This window comes from Diachasmimorpha longicaudata, chromosome 6, assembly GCF_034640455.1.
Source record: "Diachasmimorpha longicaudata isolate KC_UGA_2023 chromosome 6, iyDiaLong2, whole genome shotgun sequence".
Lineage (NCBI taxonomy): Eukaryota > Metazoa > Arthropoda > Insecta > Hymenoptera > Braconidae > Diachasmimorpha > Diachasmimorpha longicaudata.
Genome location: NC_087230.1, coordinates 4,882,392 through 4,900,511, shown reverse-complemented (window position 1 = coordinate 4,900,511; position 18,120 = coordinate 4,882,392). Strand labels below are relative to the sequence as shown.

The 18,120-nt window shown below is 35.4% G+C and overlaps 2 protein-coding genes and 1 long non-coding RNA gene across 8 annotated transcripts in view; 2 read left to right on the top strand and 1 right to left on the bottom strand.

The window, feature by feature from the left end:
* The window catches only part of LOC135163632 (uncharacterized), an 81,565-nt gene that overhangs the window by 9,145 nt on the left and 54,300 nt on the right, over positions 1-18,120 (top strand). The window lies entirely within an intron of this gene.
* The window catches only part of LOC135163633 (uncharacterized), a 36,804-nt gene that overhangs the window by 1,215 nt on the left and 17,469 nt on the right, over positions 1-18,120 (top strand). The window lies entirely within an intron of this gene.
* LOC135163624 (sterol regulatory element-binding protein cleavage-activating protein) lies at positions 2,022-16,400 on the bottom strand. Of its 3 annotated transcripts, none has more exons than XM_064123213.1 (9): positions 15,556-16,400; positions 12,159-12,337; positions 11,828-12,061; positions 10,897-11,229; positions 8,970-10,056; positions 7,531-7,804; positions 5,396-6,776; positions 4,885-5,236; positions 2,022-4,520 (listed from the first exon to the last, which is right to left on the bottom strand). In XM_064123213.1, exons 2-9 carry the CDS (start codon positions 12,272-12,274, stop codon positions 4,341-4,343), a joined length of 3,957 nt encoding a protein of 1,318 aa, XP_063979283.1. In that variant the 5' UTR covers positions 12,275-12,337; positions 15,556-16,400; the 3' UTR covers positions 2,022-4,340. The 3 variants fall into 3 exon arrangements, with proteins under 3 accessions (XP_063979283.1, XP_063979282.1, XP_063979285.1); XM_064123212.1 differs by having other exon boundaries at positions 15,295-16,016; XM_064123215.1 differs by lacking the exon at positions 15,556-16,400 and adding an exon at positions 14,623-15,239.

Genomic DNA, 18,120 nt, shown 5'->3' with positions numbered 1-18,120 from the left:
TCTGATTTGATGGTCGGCTGAAGGTTCATAATCCAGTCTAAATACTTTCCAATTAAGCAAGAGATTACTATATTTACGTTGTATGCGAGTAATCTTCATCACATCTGTCTGGATTTATTCTTAAGGATCACTGAATGACGCGAGACGCAAAAGTAAGGTGATTATTCGTGAGGAAAACATATTAACACTTTTACTGAAAAATAAAAAGCTTTCGTTGTGGTATTATTCCACAGATAAATCGGCTCGTTCTAGATATTCTTTTTCTGCATTTTTCCATCGCAATGGAAGCATTGACATTATTTTATCTACAGATTTTCTCCGCGGAGAGGAAAATTAAATAGAAATTACTATTCTGGCCAGTCGAGGAAAATTAGCGTAACGTCAATTTAACAAAAATTTAGAGAAATGAGAATCTAGATATTTTTAATAAACAAATTACACATAAGTAAAATACTGAGGATATTGCCCTAGTATTTGATGTGTCACTTGACACCTCGAGCTACTGTCCGTTGGCTCAGATGTCTGCCCCGACTTTGAGCCCATATTAAAATATTTAAAAGTCAATTGTAACTGGAAAATAGAAACATGACAATATCTCTGAACTTTTCAATGGGGATTCGTAAGGAAAAAATGAAAAACCAGAATATAATTAGATTACGGCAGGTGGAATGTTCTCTCGATTTAGTGGTATAGGCGCCGTCGTAACGAGTATTTAGAAAAAATAATAAAATCGGTCAAACGGTTAATGAGATATGAACCCCAACTTAGTTAACTGACAGGGGGTTGCATATGGAAAAACTAAGTGATGCACATGATTGTACATCGTTAGTGCATCATTGTAGATCTATTGATTTTGTTGATAGCTCCGCGGATAATAATCATCATTTTAATTTTTTCGATGATGATTAATTGTGCCGCACACAGAGGTCATCACTTACATTATTTAATTACAAATATTTGAAACTCAGTACAAACCGGTACAAACATAGTACAAACAACATAATTAATTCAGTTTACGAAAAGCCCCTGCTACCTGCTGACCTGAGGATCACCTGCTGGCTATCCCAAGGTGAGTTTTTTTGTCGCTGCCAGCTACCAATATCGATCGTGGCGTCTCTCACAGTGGGTGTTATTACTAACATTCACGTGAGTCGCCCAACCCATGAGATCATTAGTCTTTCCTCCACTTTATCGGTGGTTTGTTGACAGACGACATCATAACCTCAATCAACACAATTCCACGGTGTTTTCTGTGAAGAATTGCTGTGGCTATCAGAATAATGAATTGTCGTGATGTTGTTGGATTATTTATGTCATTGTTGAGTGGCATATGGCAGATAATAATGTGAATCCTCTGGAGGTATTTAGTGAAGGACTGCGGGATCCCTTGCCAGCATGAAGAGGGATGTTATCAGAAGAGTCTTGTGCAATACAAACAAGCAAACCTTTATATTCGTGATGTACAAACGATTCCCTACAAAACTAGCTACAGATCAATTGAAAAGGTTGATTTTTTATTTTTTTTCGAGCCAGCATCATGGGCAAAATTAAAATGATGATTATTAATTATCCGTGGGGGTACAAACACAATCAATACATTCACCACGATGTACTAACAATGCACAAATAGATATATTAGTTAGTCTTTTCGTTTCGACCCCCCGCTGGCTAAGTACATAAGGGTGAGATATCAGATATAGAGAAATTGGTATAGCTCCAGAATCGTTCAACGAATGAAACCGAATGCAGTCTCAAAATTTGCCTAATGGAAGCACTAATTAACAGCCAAAATTTCAGCGTCGTTTAACCCATCGTTCACGAGTAATAAAGATAGTTCTGGATAAATAATCACAAGTATGCACACACATACAGATAATCTTTGAAAACATGATTCTTGGGAAGTAGTTCACATGTTAAATGATCTGGTTTCGTTCTTTGTATTCTGTTATCGATATTTCACTCAATATCATTCTCATCAAATAGTCAGAAGCAACTTAAAATGCAAATAAATCACAAACTCATTGATGGATAGTCTAAATTTATTATTAAATTAATAAATAGAAAAATTCACGCAGCTCGCATCAAACTGTGCTTACAGACGAATCAATCAACATTAAAATGTAAAAATATGAATAATCAAATAGTGTCTCAAGTACGTTCCTTCAACATTCACTTTGGTCGATGAAAATACTAACTCTACGAGAACCATCCCTTCTTAATAAAAAATGTTCTCGTATTGGTGACAATTATCAATTCTTCCCTACCTCCATCATCATTTTCATCTTTGAATCTACGTTCAGTCTAAAATCAGAATGATTTTTGTCATTTCTGCAGGCACAACAACATCAAGGAATTTCAGATAACTTTTACCCTCATCGACTATCAGCTGCCACACACTTAAAAATATATTCTCATTCATGATGCTGTTTACAATTTATTACTCTCAGTAATTTAATTGCTATGTTAGAACTAATTGCAGAACCCCGCGATATTCTTACGTTAATTCTTACCAAAATATCATTTTAGGTTTTTGTTTAAATTCATATAAAATCTTCAATAATTCTCGTCATCATTTGCAATTTTCAATCATTTTATGTTTATTATGAAATATGAAAATAATTCATTGTCTGACGATGCAGTCATTCTCAACCTCTATATGTACAAATTAGTTTTTATTCTTTGATCCAATGAATTAGTGAGTGGGAATGAGGCAATTTCCCTCTGAAAGACACGAGTTCTTGATGAATATCTCTAACAAACATTTTCTCACGTCTCGAACATTGTTAAATTATTCATTAATAAATCACTGAATGGAACTGAGGTGTTGTGGCTTTTAAAAACATTAGCACTTGTTAACTATCTCTTAAAAATGTTCTGAGATTTTTAGAACTGAAAAATGTTCATAGAAAACTGTTAAAGTTGATTTTATCACCTTCACAGCAGTTTTTGATGGTTATTTTGGAATCTAATAAAGATATAAATGTCTCTTCTCACATGTTTTATCAAAAAAATCGTGAGGCAACTCTGCCTCAAGTGCCTTATTCCTTACAGTCATTGAATAGTACAAAAAAATTGCTTTTATTGATAGACATTTCGCAATAATAACTTAAAAGTGAAATCAAATTCTCTCCATTCATCATTCAACTATTAAACTCAAAAGATGAGATAGTAAAAAAAAAACAACGTGGCGGACTTTATAAAGGCACTCTCAAATATTAAAAATGCAAAATTACAAATTAAATGAAGCCAGGTATATTTTCATCCACTGCTTACTAGTCACACAAAATTTTGTTGCTGAAAAAATTTCCGCAAAGTATTCTAGACCATGAAAAAAGTCACTGACAACCGTCGAGTAACAATATCCCTCCCCACATTACATTCAATAATATTAATTGAGGATTTAATTAATAAACGAGCGGATGATATACATCTGGCTTCAAGCATTGATAAATCTACAAACATTATTTTGCACAGCCGTTCGCCTAAAATTACCAAAATTTTCATCAATACCATTAATTCCATAACCACACCCTGTCGATCACAATCGGTACGCTCAATGATAATTAGTAATAATGATACTTCAAGAGAAGTAAATGAAGGTTCACACGAAGAAAAAATATCGCAATAAAATTACTGCAAAATCTAGGTCACGTTTCCTTGAAAATTAAAGAAAAACTCGAAATAAAAAATAAGCGATTGATTCCATAATTCTGTTGTTGACAAAAGGGACGGAAAATTGAAGCATTTAATAGATTACTACGATAACAAGACAAGTGTGCAGTAAAAAGAATCAAATTGGATTTGCGTAAGTCTGCTTATCTGTAACACGAGGATTGAACTCTATCGATTTACAATTCGATCCTAGGATACAGTGAAAACTACAAATTTATTGTTTTATCATTGCGGAAACTGTTTCGTAAAACATTCCGATGAAGAATTCCGGTGCGCTAAACGCGAATAAATGGAGGAAGGATTTTTTCGTTCAATTTTCTGATCAGTCTATACTTTTCCTTTGATTTGAATTTTAAAGTACGATCGTAAACGACTGAGAAAATTGGAGTTTATTAGGGTCGATTTGGTGAATTAATAAATTATTACAGAGATTATTTTAACGTCAAAAAAATCTAACTAAATAGATTCGATGGACAGTTTCGTAATTGTGCTTGCAACTATTCGTTGATTATTTTTTCTTCGTGTATACATTTGAATCTCGTGAGGTGGGGAGAAGGGTTAAAGCACTGCTTGTGTTAGAAAATTTGCAATGTCCCACTCGGGCTATGAGAATGATCTATGTACAGATTCTTACTTTCTCTCTACTAAAATGTATAGATAAAAATGGTTCAGTCCAACTTATCAGAGACTAAGGGAAATCTGACTATACGCAGCTGTCGACCAAAATCGCAAATAACGCTGTCCCTAAGTGCAATCATTTGTTTAACATAAACACAACTGTCTTTGTGATCTAGTCGTACTTCTCTCATTGGTTCACCCGTTCTCACATCCCAAACGACCAGAGAACCCTGAAAAAACATTAATTACATGACTGAAGTTATTTTTTGCACCTTCGAAGATCATTTCAGAGATCATTGTTATATCAATCTGACTCTAAAGAGATGAGTGAAAAGGCCATATGTCAATCGTGTTTCTATATCTCAAAAGTTTTCAGTAGGAATCTATTTTTTGAAGAACCCCATCTACGAAATATATTAAACTTTTTATAATAAATATTCCTAACGTTTTGTTTTACAATTACACTTGAATTAAGACTCAAAAGTCAAAACTTAGATACATTCAGCAGCGAATGGAATTTTTTACTATTTCCATTTAGATTGTTTAATCTTTCTTCACTAATTTAGATATCATTATGTGTTGGTATTTACTAACCTGATTACTAGTTATGAGTAACTGATGAGTGAGCATAACTAATTGAAGACTATATGCTGCCCTGTGAGCTGGTAAAGCATGGAGTAGATGACCCTGAAATCTTTCCCAAACGCACAGACGCTCGTCTGTGCCAATGCTTATCACGTACGAAGCTGAGCATGTTATTGCTGCCACAGCTCCATCATGTGCATGTATACTGTACATACACGTTCCTGTTAATAGATCCCAAACGCAGAGAAGTCCATCCTGAGAGCCACTTCCAGACGTCATGGGATTCGCCCTGTCGATAAATAGACAGGAGATAGGACCGCAGTGTCCATGAAGAGTATAAAGTGGTTGTTGATCTTCCAACCTGAGATACAAATACAAAAGAGAAAAAAATCATTAGGAATAGTCCTTCGAGTCTCCTAGTTTTTAAGATATTGTTCAAAAGAGACGTAGGTCTACTCATATAAACTCATATTTTACCTCTCCACGTCTAAAATATCATAGAGCATCAAGAATTACCCACCTAAAAACTTTGAGTGTGTGATCCTGGCTCCCAGTGAGGACTCGTCCCCCCTCGCTATCAAGAACCGTGATAGCCTGTTGATGAGCCCTGTGCGATCCCTTTTTGAGACACCGCAAATCCTCTTCAACATGTGGAAATCCTCCAATATCCATCGGTGATCCAGCACTTCCTGTTCTCACATGTGTCCTCCTCCCAGACGTGAAACCCCAATCAATCTGATGGCCTTCACTGTACCTCTCCAATTCCAAAAAGTCTACTGACCCATTCAACTTAGCTGCAACTACCCTGCACCCCACGATCTTCACCGAAGATATTCCCAAACCACTGCCATCATCAAAGAAACATTTGAATCTCCCAGTACTACCCTCCCAAAATTCTAGGACCCCATTGGCACACCCCACAACCAAAATATTCTCCTGATAATCAATGCACCAAATTGGTGCAACATTTTGTATAGTCTGCACTGTTCTATCAGTGCTCAAGGACGTTGCACTGTCATTCAACTCAAATTTCCCAAGTCTCCCACAGTTATTCAACACTTCACTTCCTCCACACTTGTGCACATCATCAATGGAGCTCCTGAACTGATCAAATAACTGTTTATAGTCATTACCAAAATCAAATCCACTCTCGTAGCACTGTTGTTTTGGTTGAAACTTGATGGTTGAGAATTTTGTATTGATCGAGGGACGAAGATCGGGGAATTCAAAAGAATTTGTATTCCTGGTGAAAATCTTCCTCTTGTCACTGGAGTAATCGTTGATCTGGTAGTCGTAGTCCAACGAGTTCATCGAATGTCGTTTTCTCCCCTGACAGCTCCTGTGTAATGTTCCACCTGGTGAATACTTTGGTCGTCCCCCAGGTGACGAGTAAAGTCCAAAAGTGTTGTTGTCGATTTCTCCTCTTGATGGTGGTGATCCACTCTCGTAATCGGACATTAATTCTTCATTATCGGGTGTCGGATTTATCAAGTCCCTTTGGCTAGAGTTGAAGATTTTCTTTCGATCGATGTGGGTCAGCATATCGCCAGTGGTGATGTCCCAGATTTTTATGTGACCAGCCAAACATGTACTGGCTATTGTATCACCGTCTGTGGCAATACACTCAATCTCCTGGGAGTGACCCTCGAGGACTATGGGGAGGGCCTCCAAGACAAGCTCAGTGGAGTCCTGGGTTTTCTCCTGTTGATGCCAACTCGTTCGCCATTCTGCGTAGTTTCGTGTGCAGATGCATCGATAGAGAACTACCATTGTGTAGGCAACTACTATCACACTTATTAGGCAGAGAAGAGCTGCCAGGAAGATCTCCATGGGGCTGGAGGGAACGAAGGGGGTGTCTGTATAGAAACCACGTCCTTCGGATCTGATCGGAACTTCGATGTCTGAAATTACGAGATAAAATTAATAGTCCAGGCATCAGAGGCCTTATGGCCTTTTATGGCCAGTTTTAATGCTAACAGAAATGTAAAAGATTCCCCCTCAAATTTACCCCCGACATATTGTTTAAATCAATTACAGTTGTGAAACTGTATTATTATGAATATCCGTACTTTTCGAACAACAGTACGTGATAATAGTCTTTACATTTAAATTTATTTGCCGTAAAAAAGACGGTGGGACAGGAGTGATATATATATGTACTCCATTTTTTTAATTTGCATCCCGTCAGTTTGACGGAGCTCTTAAAGAATAATAGTAATAATGAAGAGTAAAAATTCTATGCCAAATGCAACTTGAACGACACTCAATGTTCATTTTTTTCAAATTTTTTCTCACTCAATTTAATTGTCAAATTTGTTATGTCATGTGTGAGAAAAAAAAACATAGCAACGTTATAGATCAAGATAGATCCCTTTAGTAGCCCTGCTTTTGAGCAAATCCCTAGTTTCATATAATTAATAGTGTCACTCCAGCTAACCTCCGGTAGACAAATAAAGATACATAGTAACGCCCCACACTATAAAGAAAACTTCGATATCCTTAAGGTAAATCTACTGAACGACTAACAGTCATCTCCTCTTCTCAATCTTTCAACCAATATTTTTTTTCCCCACGACTATTTCTTCTAATAATTTTGCAGTGATGCGAATGTCTTTGAAATTCACTGAATAAATCATGTAATTGCGTCAAACATACCTGAAAAGTCCAGGGGATCAAGGGCAGCTGTTGCTAAGCTTTGCCATTGAAAATGCTGTACATCATTTGGATTGCTGATTTGTCGTGATAATTTTGGATTCACTGGATGGGATATTTTTATTGTCGGTAGAATTGTTATTTGTTCACCGGCTGTCGAGATGTTGTACATCATGAGAATGGAGGACCAGTGATACAACGATAGACGATTCCATGGTGGGAAGTCTACGGGACGGAGTTTCTTCAGCTCTTCGGTTATGTTATTAGTATTGGAGACCTGCAAAAATGATAACTCAGAAACTCAGAAATACAATAGTGCATGGGTAATTAGATACAGAGAAGTCAGATAAAAGTTCCTTTGAAATTCATTTGACTTGAGATTGGATAGTTAACACATATCAAGAGAGCTTTTGGGAGTAAATTCAAGTGATATTTCCGGCCAAAGTTAGGCAATATATGAAATGAAATTTGTTTCCATTATTTAGCATGATTTAAGGCCATTTTGAACAGCAAATATTTCGTCGTTGGATATTTATAATCAATAAAAATCTTAAATATTAATTCATTTAGCACTTCGAAGCTCGAGAAACAATAAATACTTCAATATTTAATAGTTTCTTAATTGCACAAGCCTCTGATACCCAATCAATTCCAGAGTGAAATGTATGTTGCGCGTTAATTATATTAATTGGTCAATACTTATTCACAGAGTAATTATTTATTTATATTGTTGCTCCATTTGAATTGGCAGGTACTGAAGGGGATGCCGCAGTAAAATTCAAGTTTTTTTCTCACGTAAGGTAGATTGTTTGGTGAATATAAAATTTTTCAATCAAAAGTGAAAACCTAATTATGTCGACAAACATTATGACGTAGGAATATTAGAAGATGTCAACAACTTTTTGTTAATTAGCTCGACGTTAGTTTTTGTATAATTTCAGGAAGTTTACTGCCTCAAACTCTTGCCAGTCGATATAAATGGGAAAGAACTACCACTTTTGTTTTTAGGCCGTTGAGCGCAAAAAAATTATGAATTATTCAATTACCTTACATTCACGCATTATATTTTTTTACATATTAATTACCGGAAAGTATCTTGAATTTTTAGTCAGATAAAGATGCATTTATGGACATTCTCAAGTGAGTTTTATCTTCCTCGTGACGAACGCGCGTGCAAAAATATTTTCAGAATTTTTAACGAGTGATATGTTTCGTGGGCCTTAGGTCTCCTAGATATTTAAGATATTCTGAAATATTGTACGAACCTCTGGGGAAAATATCGATGATGAAAGATATTTTTCAATAACGCAACATTCAATTTCCGAAACTCTCCTAGTAACTTCCTTTCTTCAGATAAAAAAATGAAAGATATCTTCATCAAACCTACCTCAAGTCTCAAACTTCCCAAATAATCCCATATTATCCCATCCAGCCCTACTCACCTCATCAACAATACTGGGTGGGCTCGTAGAAGTTGTAACAACGACTGGTTTCAGCGTCTTAAACTCCACGTAACTTTTCAAAGTCTGCGGTCCATCAACCGTATAACTCTCAATCTCGCTATCATGTTTCAAGGTGTCACTGAGATGAATCAAATGTTCAATGATCCCAGAGTTATAAATAATCATGCTAATCCACACGACCATCCACACCATGAAGGCCCTCTGAAATATCCTAGTTCTCGCCCAGAAATGTACAAGCTTGAGCCTCTTCGGTATTTTCACGAGTGTTTGAGTATTCTGAGTAGTAGGAGCAATGACATTAGTCGGCCCTGTCATACCATTGAGCCTGGGATGAGACTTTGATCTGAAGAAATTTGGTTTTTTATTCAATACAGTTGTCGTAAACTGCTGTCTCCTTGTAGCGGCTATGTGAGTAAATTGAAATCGTGAATTATCACTTGACAGCTCCATTCTTCGAATATCCATAGCAAGAATTGTCGAGAAAAAGACCATTTGAAGGAAGAAGTCATTCAGAAGACCGACAATAGCAAAAATACAGAATTCCTGAATTGGTGGAACAAAAGTAAACAATCCAATCGTTAAAATTGTCACTTCTGTCAGGAGATTTTTTGTTATTGACCATCCCTCTTTGGAGAGACCCTGAGCGACTCGAATTTTAACATCCAAATGAGCTGGCGTGCTCACCACACTTTTTGTAAGAACAAGAACATTCTCAAGACCCACTATTATCACCAAATAGGGAAATATTTCCTTGCCACTGAGACTCAGAGTTAATCCGAAGAAAAAACAAACACCAACTGTCATTGATAGGGATGATATAACTGTTACAGTTGCACTGAAGGCGACGCCGATCTTCGATTTTACAAGTTCGATCTTTCTTACTGAGAAGTAGACATACACGAAGAGAGCGAAGAATGTCATCATCAGGGGAAAGGAGTCGTTGTAATTGAATTCCCCCGGATAGAAAATATGAAGGGTTTCGTCAAATTGCTGGGGTGTTTCTGTTTTCTGAGGCTGATGAAGGGAGTAGTACGTTGTCAATCTGTTTTTCAATCCTCCGATGAATCTGTAAAGAAGGCGTTTCAATAATACGTGGTTAATTACGATGAAATTTTAATGATCTTGAATTTTATTTTTTTTCGATTCTCATGTTTTTTTCAATCTGTTAAAAGTAATCGTTGTCTATGAGGTCCATTAATTAGGAGGTTAATTTGGTTAATGTTCATTAAACAATGACGGTATCAAATGTATTTTTGGCAATTTTAAGAAAACAATCAGCCATTTACATTTTTCGATTCTGAAGCCATTACTGAGTGATTAAGGATATGTAAATATTTTTTTTGTTTGGTATGCTCCACACTATGAATTCAGCCAATTGATAATTTTTTAAATATAAAAAACGTGAATATTCAGTGCCATTTAAATTATATTTTTCATATAATTACTAGCTTTTTAAATATTCATTATCTGCAGAATGTCATTTACATGACGCTAAATATTCGTAAGTTTTGCAATTTCTCACGCATATTTTCGAAACCCCCTACTAAAAGGAGGATATTTAACTTGTATTCTTCAACTAACAGCTTCCTAAGACTTCCGTATTAACCGAGCAGTCAAAATGAAAGACAGTCTCATTTCAGTAATACCCCTTAAATATTTTTGAAGTTGAAATAATTTTAATTCATTAAAATTTCAATCAAAACGTCAATTCATGGTTTTTCTGGTGACATCAAAGATAAACAATCGTATTTAACAGAAAAAAATTTTGGTTGGACTCTACAAACAGATTTTCATCCGGAAATTGTCGTAATAATTCCAGTAAACTAGAATTTCATGTTATGTCATAGTGGATTTACACATTAAGCCGTAAATATTTGCTCACAACCATTATCATCCTCATATTTACCTAGGATCGTATTCCTTGAGGAATATTGTAACTGCGTATTGAAGTATTCTCTGTCTCACTCTCACTGGATACCGTTTGACACCGGTTTCTTTGAGATTCATACCGAACAGCATTTCAGCAAGACTTATTTTCCCCTTCTGAAGATTTTGGTATGAGAATATCGTGCCAATTACGTCATTGTCCTGATTGAATAGCTCGATGCTCTGTTGCCAGAGATTTGCCGGTGACAAAATTAAACAATTGTACTCAGGAAGTACCTCTGGCTTTTTTGCATTGGCATTCCGTTTTTTTACCGCCTCTATGTGCAAACATACTTGGCCGAGAGTTTTTAACCTTTAATTAAAAACAGGATGTGATGAGTCAATTTTTAAATATTGTATTATGTAAATATTTCACTTTCATTTTAGTTTATTTTCATAACATCATCGATGAAGTTATCGATGAAGAAACCCTACCTTCACATTATCATTCAAGAAATCGTCAAATTCTGAAATATTCGTTTCGATGTTCTACTCCTTGGCTTTCAGTCATTAAATGATTTTAATAATGATCTTGAGAAGAAGTGAAAGATATAATTGTACAGAAAATTTCACGATTGTCAAAATAGCCCTTTGAAATTATTTTCCCAATCTGTGCACCTCTGAGATGTTTTGCAAATTCGAATATCAATTCACGAATGTCAATAGCCAGAGCTCAGTAAAAAATATTTGTTCTCGTTTCAGATGATGTGAAATCTTCAAGACTAATTTTTCGAAATTCTCTGTTCAATCTTTCCGAGGGATATTGTTAATTCGATAAATTATGATTTCTGATTCTCATCGCGTATCTCACTCTGTTGCAATGGAAATCATCATAAACAACTAATTTCAAAAACGGAAGATCAAATCTAACGAGTGAATATCTCCTTGTCCTTCAAGGCAAGCATGCTTACGTTTCTGGATCCTGATAATTCTGAATGATTTCTAAAAGATTGAAGACTTCGTAAAGAGGTCCTCGAAAGGCATCGGACAAGGCAAGATCGTTGGTCCATGGTACAACTCCAGTTCGCAAAACAACTTGTTGAACATAAAGTGACGAAGTCGTAGTGTCATTGGAAACAAAAATTGTTTGATTTATCACTGTCCTTGGGGCATTGCCAGGCATAGGAAGATTCACAAGTGGATAACTGAGAAATAAAAAGCAATTACACATTAATAAATTTATAAATTCATCATCTTACATACAAGGTTTTATGAAGCATTAGATATTTCAGTTGTACTCACCAACATAGTATAACGATTGTAATTGCCAGTGAAAGAGCTGCAATTGGATGTGACGAGCAGAAGAGGCCATGGGCATAATACACCCCTGCCACTCTATCTGGCAGGCTTCGGGACATTTCACCTCAAGGCTACCTCGTTAACATTGCTCGTTTCAGTCACAATTCAGTGGTTATCATTAACTGAAAAATATTCACTAATATGTTAGTCCAATTTTTAAATTTAGTTTATGGTGATAGTACTTAGTTTTCATTTTAAATGAATTATATGAATAGGAATTGTGAAAGAGTGAGCGATTCTTCTCATCATGTTTTCTATTTTGACTTTACAATTCATCTTTTTTTTCCGTGTTATTAGCATAATGAATGTGGTATAACGCATGAGGAATTGCGTAGGTAGTTCCAATGAGCCAACGATGGCATTTAGTAACTTTTTTGATGAATTTAATTTCATATTTTCTGCTGATTTTAAACTTGCGATTTTTCACGGGATCCATGGGAATTAATTTTTTATTTCGTGACGGGACTTGATATTGTTCATTTGCTGACTGATAATTCATGTAATGAGAGAAATTTATTTTTATACCAGCGGGATTTTTTCGGGCAAAATAAATCCGTTGTAATCCGTCGATTTTCTTTAGAAACCGAAGTGTTTGATAAAAAAATTTACATATTTCCAGTTCAATCGATATTTTATTTGTTTACGTCCTGTTTTATACAAATTTTTCAATTCGACTATTTCCCATTCTACTATAACACTTCTATTGACACCACGACGTTCAAACAGTCTATCGATTATCATTGAATACCCCAAAATTAGTGATCAGTATTTACTCACTAACAAATGCAAAATGTAGAAGGCAACATTTTCGAAAAGTCCACGCGAAGGTTAATCCCGGACATCTTAAAGACTCATATTTTTTTTTATTGTAACGAAAAAAAATAATAAGATGCAGAACGATTCCGATTGTCAATTATTTTTTTGTTGCTTTTATTGAAGATTTTTCTCTTCTCTCTTCACGAGAATGGATAATGATAATAAAAACGCCACTGACAATTAATTGTATGAGACGTCTTGATTTCTTCTCTAGATTTTCTCTCATGTCTCCGAAAACCAAAAGTATGAATGACAAAGATTCGTAAATTTCGATGTTATTTGCATGAGTTTGAATGGCGTATCTTTAACAATTGGATATTCGCACGGTATTTATATACATCTTATAACTTCCATTGACATTAAACATTTACACAACATTCTGTGACGTAGTTGCCTATTTGTTCTACATAATTGAAATTTGCATCAGGAAGTGTTTTGGTTGTGTGAGAGGGGGTTCACTTTATAAGTCACTTTTGACAATTGACCAGTTTTTTAGGATATCTCGGAATCTATGGAAAACCGTAAAACTGTGGATATCACATTTTTTATGGAGCGAGTTGAGTGCTACAACATATGTCATAACAAAACATTCACTATCTCTCTCAGATTTGGAGATATTGCTCCAAAAATTGACTCAGAGATAAGTGAATTTATCTCGCTTTACCACTTCAGTACTGAATTTGTTCACTAATTTATCCCTTTGGTGAGAATGAAGAGGGCAATGCCACAATACGTGATTAATGTCCGGCAATTCAGCACCACAAGTGCAGCTTGGATCAGATATTATTTCTGTACTTTCTAGAGGAGCTGCGCACCTAAACATTATTACTGCATGTCACATCCCCATGAAAAATATCAAAAAATCAAAATGCGTCCAAACTACATAAGAATTAATTCTTGAATATCTTTTAAATAAGTGGTTTTTAATTTAAACAATCAAAATATCTGTCCGGTCAAAATCCCTATTATCTGTCTTTTTATCTCCAAAAAGATCTCGTGATCTTCAACCTTTACCCCTTGACTCAGACATCACTAAATAAACTCTAATGTACAGTACCCCCATCCTAATCTCAAACACCATTAGCGTTCAATAAGAACAAAAATTATTTTTGTTAAACATTCAGTTGCTTTAGAAAAGTAGTTAATGTTTAAATGCCACATTTCTTCCATCGAGTTGTTAGTAGACGATCTTCATTCGGCTTAAACTCTGTCAATTATATCGATCTAGATCACGATCATATCGATTATTATCTTGAGTGAAGTCCTTCCATAATAACGAACATTAAAAAGTTTATGGAAATCCTTCTCTCCAAAAAAGGAGAATGTTATAAACAATGAATCATCATTAACGGAGTTCACGCAAGGTCATGTGCAATAATGTCATTCTCAAGAGCAATCAAATTGCCTTAATTGAGAATTAATTAAGTTCTCCCGGGGATGAATAAACCGGAGACATATTTAAAAAAAAAAAAAATACTTTTCTCAACTAAACGAATATTTCGCAAAAATGATTTCTTTTTCTGTCATATCATTTCGATTATTTTCCAACAATCTCCAAAAGTATTCCCTCAACCAAAAAATCTCAAAATACCTTTTCGTGGCAGCGAAAATGCTTTGAAAAAATTTCCATCAACCTCACCCGAAAGTAATTCATTATCGGAAAAATGCACTTTGAGAAAAATCGATAAAAATATAACACTGTCTCTTGCCTCCCCACTCTGGCGAAAACGCGAAAATTAAAAAAACAAGATACCGTCAAATCACAATGAACTGCAATAAGCGAATGACTTCTGTTACTCTCCCCAAGTAAATAAAATGAAAAGAATCAAGATGACCCTTAAACGAATCACGAATAAAATTAGCGACAAGGCCGCTGTAAGCACTGGCTAATAAAATCACCGTCGCACAAGCCGTCAAATCAATTGATAAAACTCAATTTCAGTCTCCAATTTTCTCATCATCAATATTTTTCAATTAATCCCAATCGCAAACACCAAATCAAATCTCCCAACAGAACAAATTAATCATGTAAAACCAGTGCAAATTTTTTTCTCTATTCCAACAAGAACTTGGATGACGCAACGTGTTCATTTAATTCGCACAAAAATTCCCCTATTATCTGACAAACAAACGCCCCAAATGAACAATCAAATAATCTCTACACACAAAAACAAATAATTAAATCAGTGCCGACTAAATTACGTCGTAATAAGCCCAATAATATCGTGAATTTCTAGGTTATGTTTAATACATATGCAATTACCCTTCTTGTAAAATCCACCTGACCCCTCCAAATGCTATTTTAGTAACTAATCGGCCAACAATTTATCACTTTTTCCAATCACATGAAATAAATGACCCACGTGTTCACCAAACATGCGGTTAGATCTTTCTTGTAGTCAACTTCACTTATTGGAAATCCATCAAAACAGCACTGTTTACACGTTTATCCGAGTCATATCACTTAACGAGGAAACAAAAAAAATTAATATCGAGGAATAATTTATTAGTTTTTCAATCCCACCTCGATGTGCACTGGATCCAAGGTTTTATGCTGTATTTTAATCGACGACGAGAGAGAGGGACACTCACGCACAACTCCACGAGTGCACTGGCCGGTTTCAATTTAACTCGGATACACAAGTCTGGGCTCGCGGCACCAGCACAGACGGAGATATAACTCTACCTCGAGGTATTTTTTTTATTCCTTTCAGCGCTTATTTTCCTCTGGTTTATTTTGCGACGAGCCTCCACTCGGCGACCAATCGCCAGGTGGTCTTGATGTTTTTTTCGCAGGATATGGAGCGGGGAGGGGCAGAGGGGGGAAGTACACGTGGTCGAAACTAACACTTCGTCAACGTTGGTTTCTTTTTTCTTTATTTTTTAGGCGGAGGTGAGTGGTAGGAATTTATGTCGTATTTTTTTGAGAGTCTATCGTTTTTTTTTGTCTGTGGCTCAAGGGGGGGAGGTAGATAGACGAGAAGGGGGAGTTGTTTAGGTTTTTATGGAATAGAATTCACTGGTGGGGGAAGTAGATGTTGTGTGGTGTAGTATCGATTGAGATTTATGATATCGACTTGAGGAGAGTCGATTAAATGAAATGCACTAAGTCCCGATACAATTTGAGTCTATTTTGACAATATGAGGGGAAGATAATGAACAATTGTCACGATTTTTGAAAATAAATTGAGGTACAAAATACGCTATTACGTATTTTTGATGGCTTTCGTAACATTTTAAGTACCTTCGTTCTTACATATTTTCAAAAAGCGAACACTTAAGTGCTCTTAGTCTCTATCTACTATCTCCCAAACAAATATCCTAATGCGAATTTTCCGATCTACAATTTTCAAAATAAACTTCATAAATGCATTTGTCCCAACTAATTGCATGCAGCTGCCTAACCGTAGTTCAGAACAGAACATCCCTTAGAAGATAAGTATTTTTGATAAATAATATAGACGCCTGTAACACCCGGAGCATCATTACTCCTGTCCTGACCACTCTAGAAGATACTTCTCTAGAATGTAGTCCTCAGGTGCCGGGTGGATCCCTTTTGAAAAATTGTAAGACTTTCATTAAAATAAAAGAAGTTTTCGGAAGTGAATTATTTCAATCATAGAATACAACAATTTAAGTGTGAAAAAATAATACAGATACCGATTTTTTGAAATTCCTTTGATTCTCTTTTGAGCGCTTTGCTCTCTTTGAATCTCCTTTGATTCTCTTTTTCGTAAGTCGAGATAAGTCACTTTGGGCTATTGATTAGTTTTCGATAAATATTCCGGAATGTAAGGGAGATACGTAAATTTGTATTATTACTTTTCTGTGGAGGCAATTGAGTACAATAAATGTGTTATGAAATTTCCGCCATGTCTCGTAGATTCGGAGATATTGCTAAAAAACTCAACTGAGAGATAAGTCAACGTATCTCGTTTTAAAATTTCGTAATTGATTACTAATCAATTAATTGTCTATTAGAAAAATAAAGAGTTAGAAGTTCCGTAATTTCCACACGAGAATATGGAGCCGATAAAAATTACGAAAGATCCAGTAAAAAGTGTGGGATTGGTTATCTAATTTTTACGCAGTACTCGTACTCTTTATTGGACCCTTTGCCATTTTTATCGGACCCTTATTCTCGCTCGAAAATTACGGAATTTTTACGTCATTTATACTGAACTAGTTCCTTCCCTGTACCCTATATTGCCAATATTTGTTTAAAGAATAGCATTATTTAATTATTTTTTTCATTTTAACTTATGACGTACTGCACGTGGTACTGTGGCAGAGGGGTGACAACTGATAAGACCTAGCTTGTCTAGTTATCGGGAGTTTTTGGAATAATGAATGGTGGAATGGGCCTTGAGCTTAGTTGAACTTGAAGTGGTTACGCAATTTTCTTTTTGATGGCAGGTTACGATGTATTTGGAAAGTACGTTTATGGAAAGAGATAAAACTTCTCTAGGAATTGGATTAGAATGTGTTTGTTTGGTGGTGAGCGATTTTTCAATTGACCTTGGATTATTTTGAGTGTTATCTGAGCATAGCGCGTGTAGAGGAGAATTTGTAGAAAAGTTATCGTACATTGTGACAACAGATTCCAAAAATTGTGAAGAATGAATGGGAACTTGCTCGAGCTATTACTCAAGCTGCTGTAGTTATCGATTCTTCGATAAATGTATTGAAATATTCCGTATAAAATGTGATTGTATTGGAATTTCATTGAACGTCGAATATTCTATTACATATGACGATAATCTTTCTGTCTCCTTCGGGTATTTTTTGCTTCCGAATCGAACTTCTGTATTTGATTGATTTTTCGATTCTTTAATTTCCATTACAAATTGTTTAGAATGTAATGAAAATTGAAAAAAAAAATGATTTTTTTAGATCGTGTCGATGTGTATGCGCTGGAAAATTCAAAATTGTGAAGATTAATTTTTAGAAAATTTACCATAAATACCTGAATTTAACGCTAAAAATTTTAAATTTCAACTCATGAAAGCTATGATTAATCTTTACATTGAAGTGCTCTTGCATCTTAATCGGTCCAGAAGATCCTGCAATATAGCAACTTCTTTACTTA

What these genes read in the sequence shown, in the direction of transcription:
- LOC135163624 (XM_064123213.1), bottom strand. Translation starts at nt 12,274, where the DNA reads ATGTCCCGAAGCCTGCCAGATAGAGTGGCAGGGGTGTATTATGCCCAT. An exon ending in CTCAAGGAATACGATCCTAG is followed by an intron (nt 10,057 to 10,896) that starts GTAAATATGAGG and finishes CCTTCTTTACAG; the next exon opens with ATTCATCGGAGGATTGAAAA. An exon ending in TGATCCCCTGGACTTTTCAG is followed by an intron (nt 6,777 to 7,530) that starts GTATGTTTGACG and finishes TCGTAATTTCAG; the next exon opens with ACATCGAAGTTCCGATCAGA.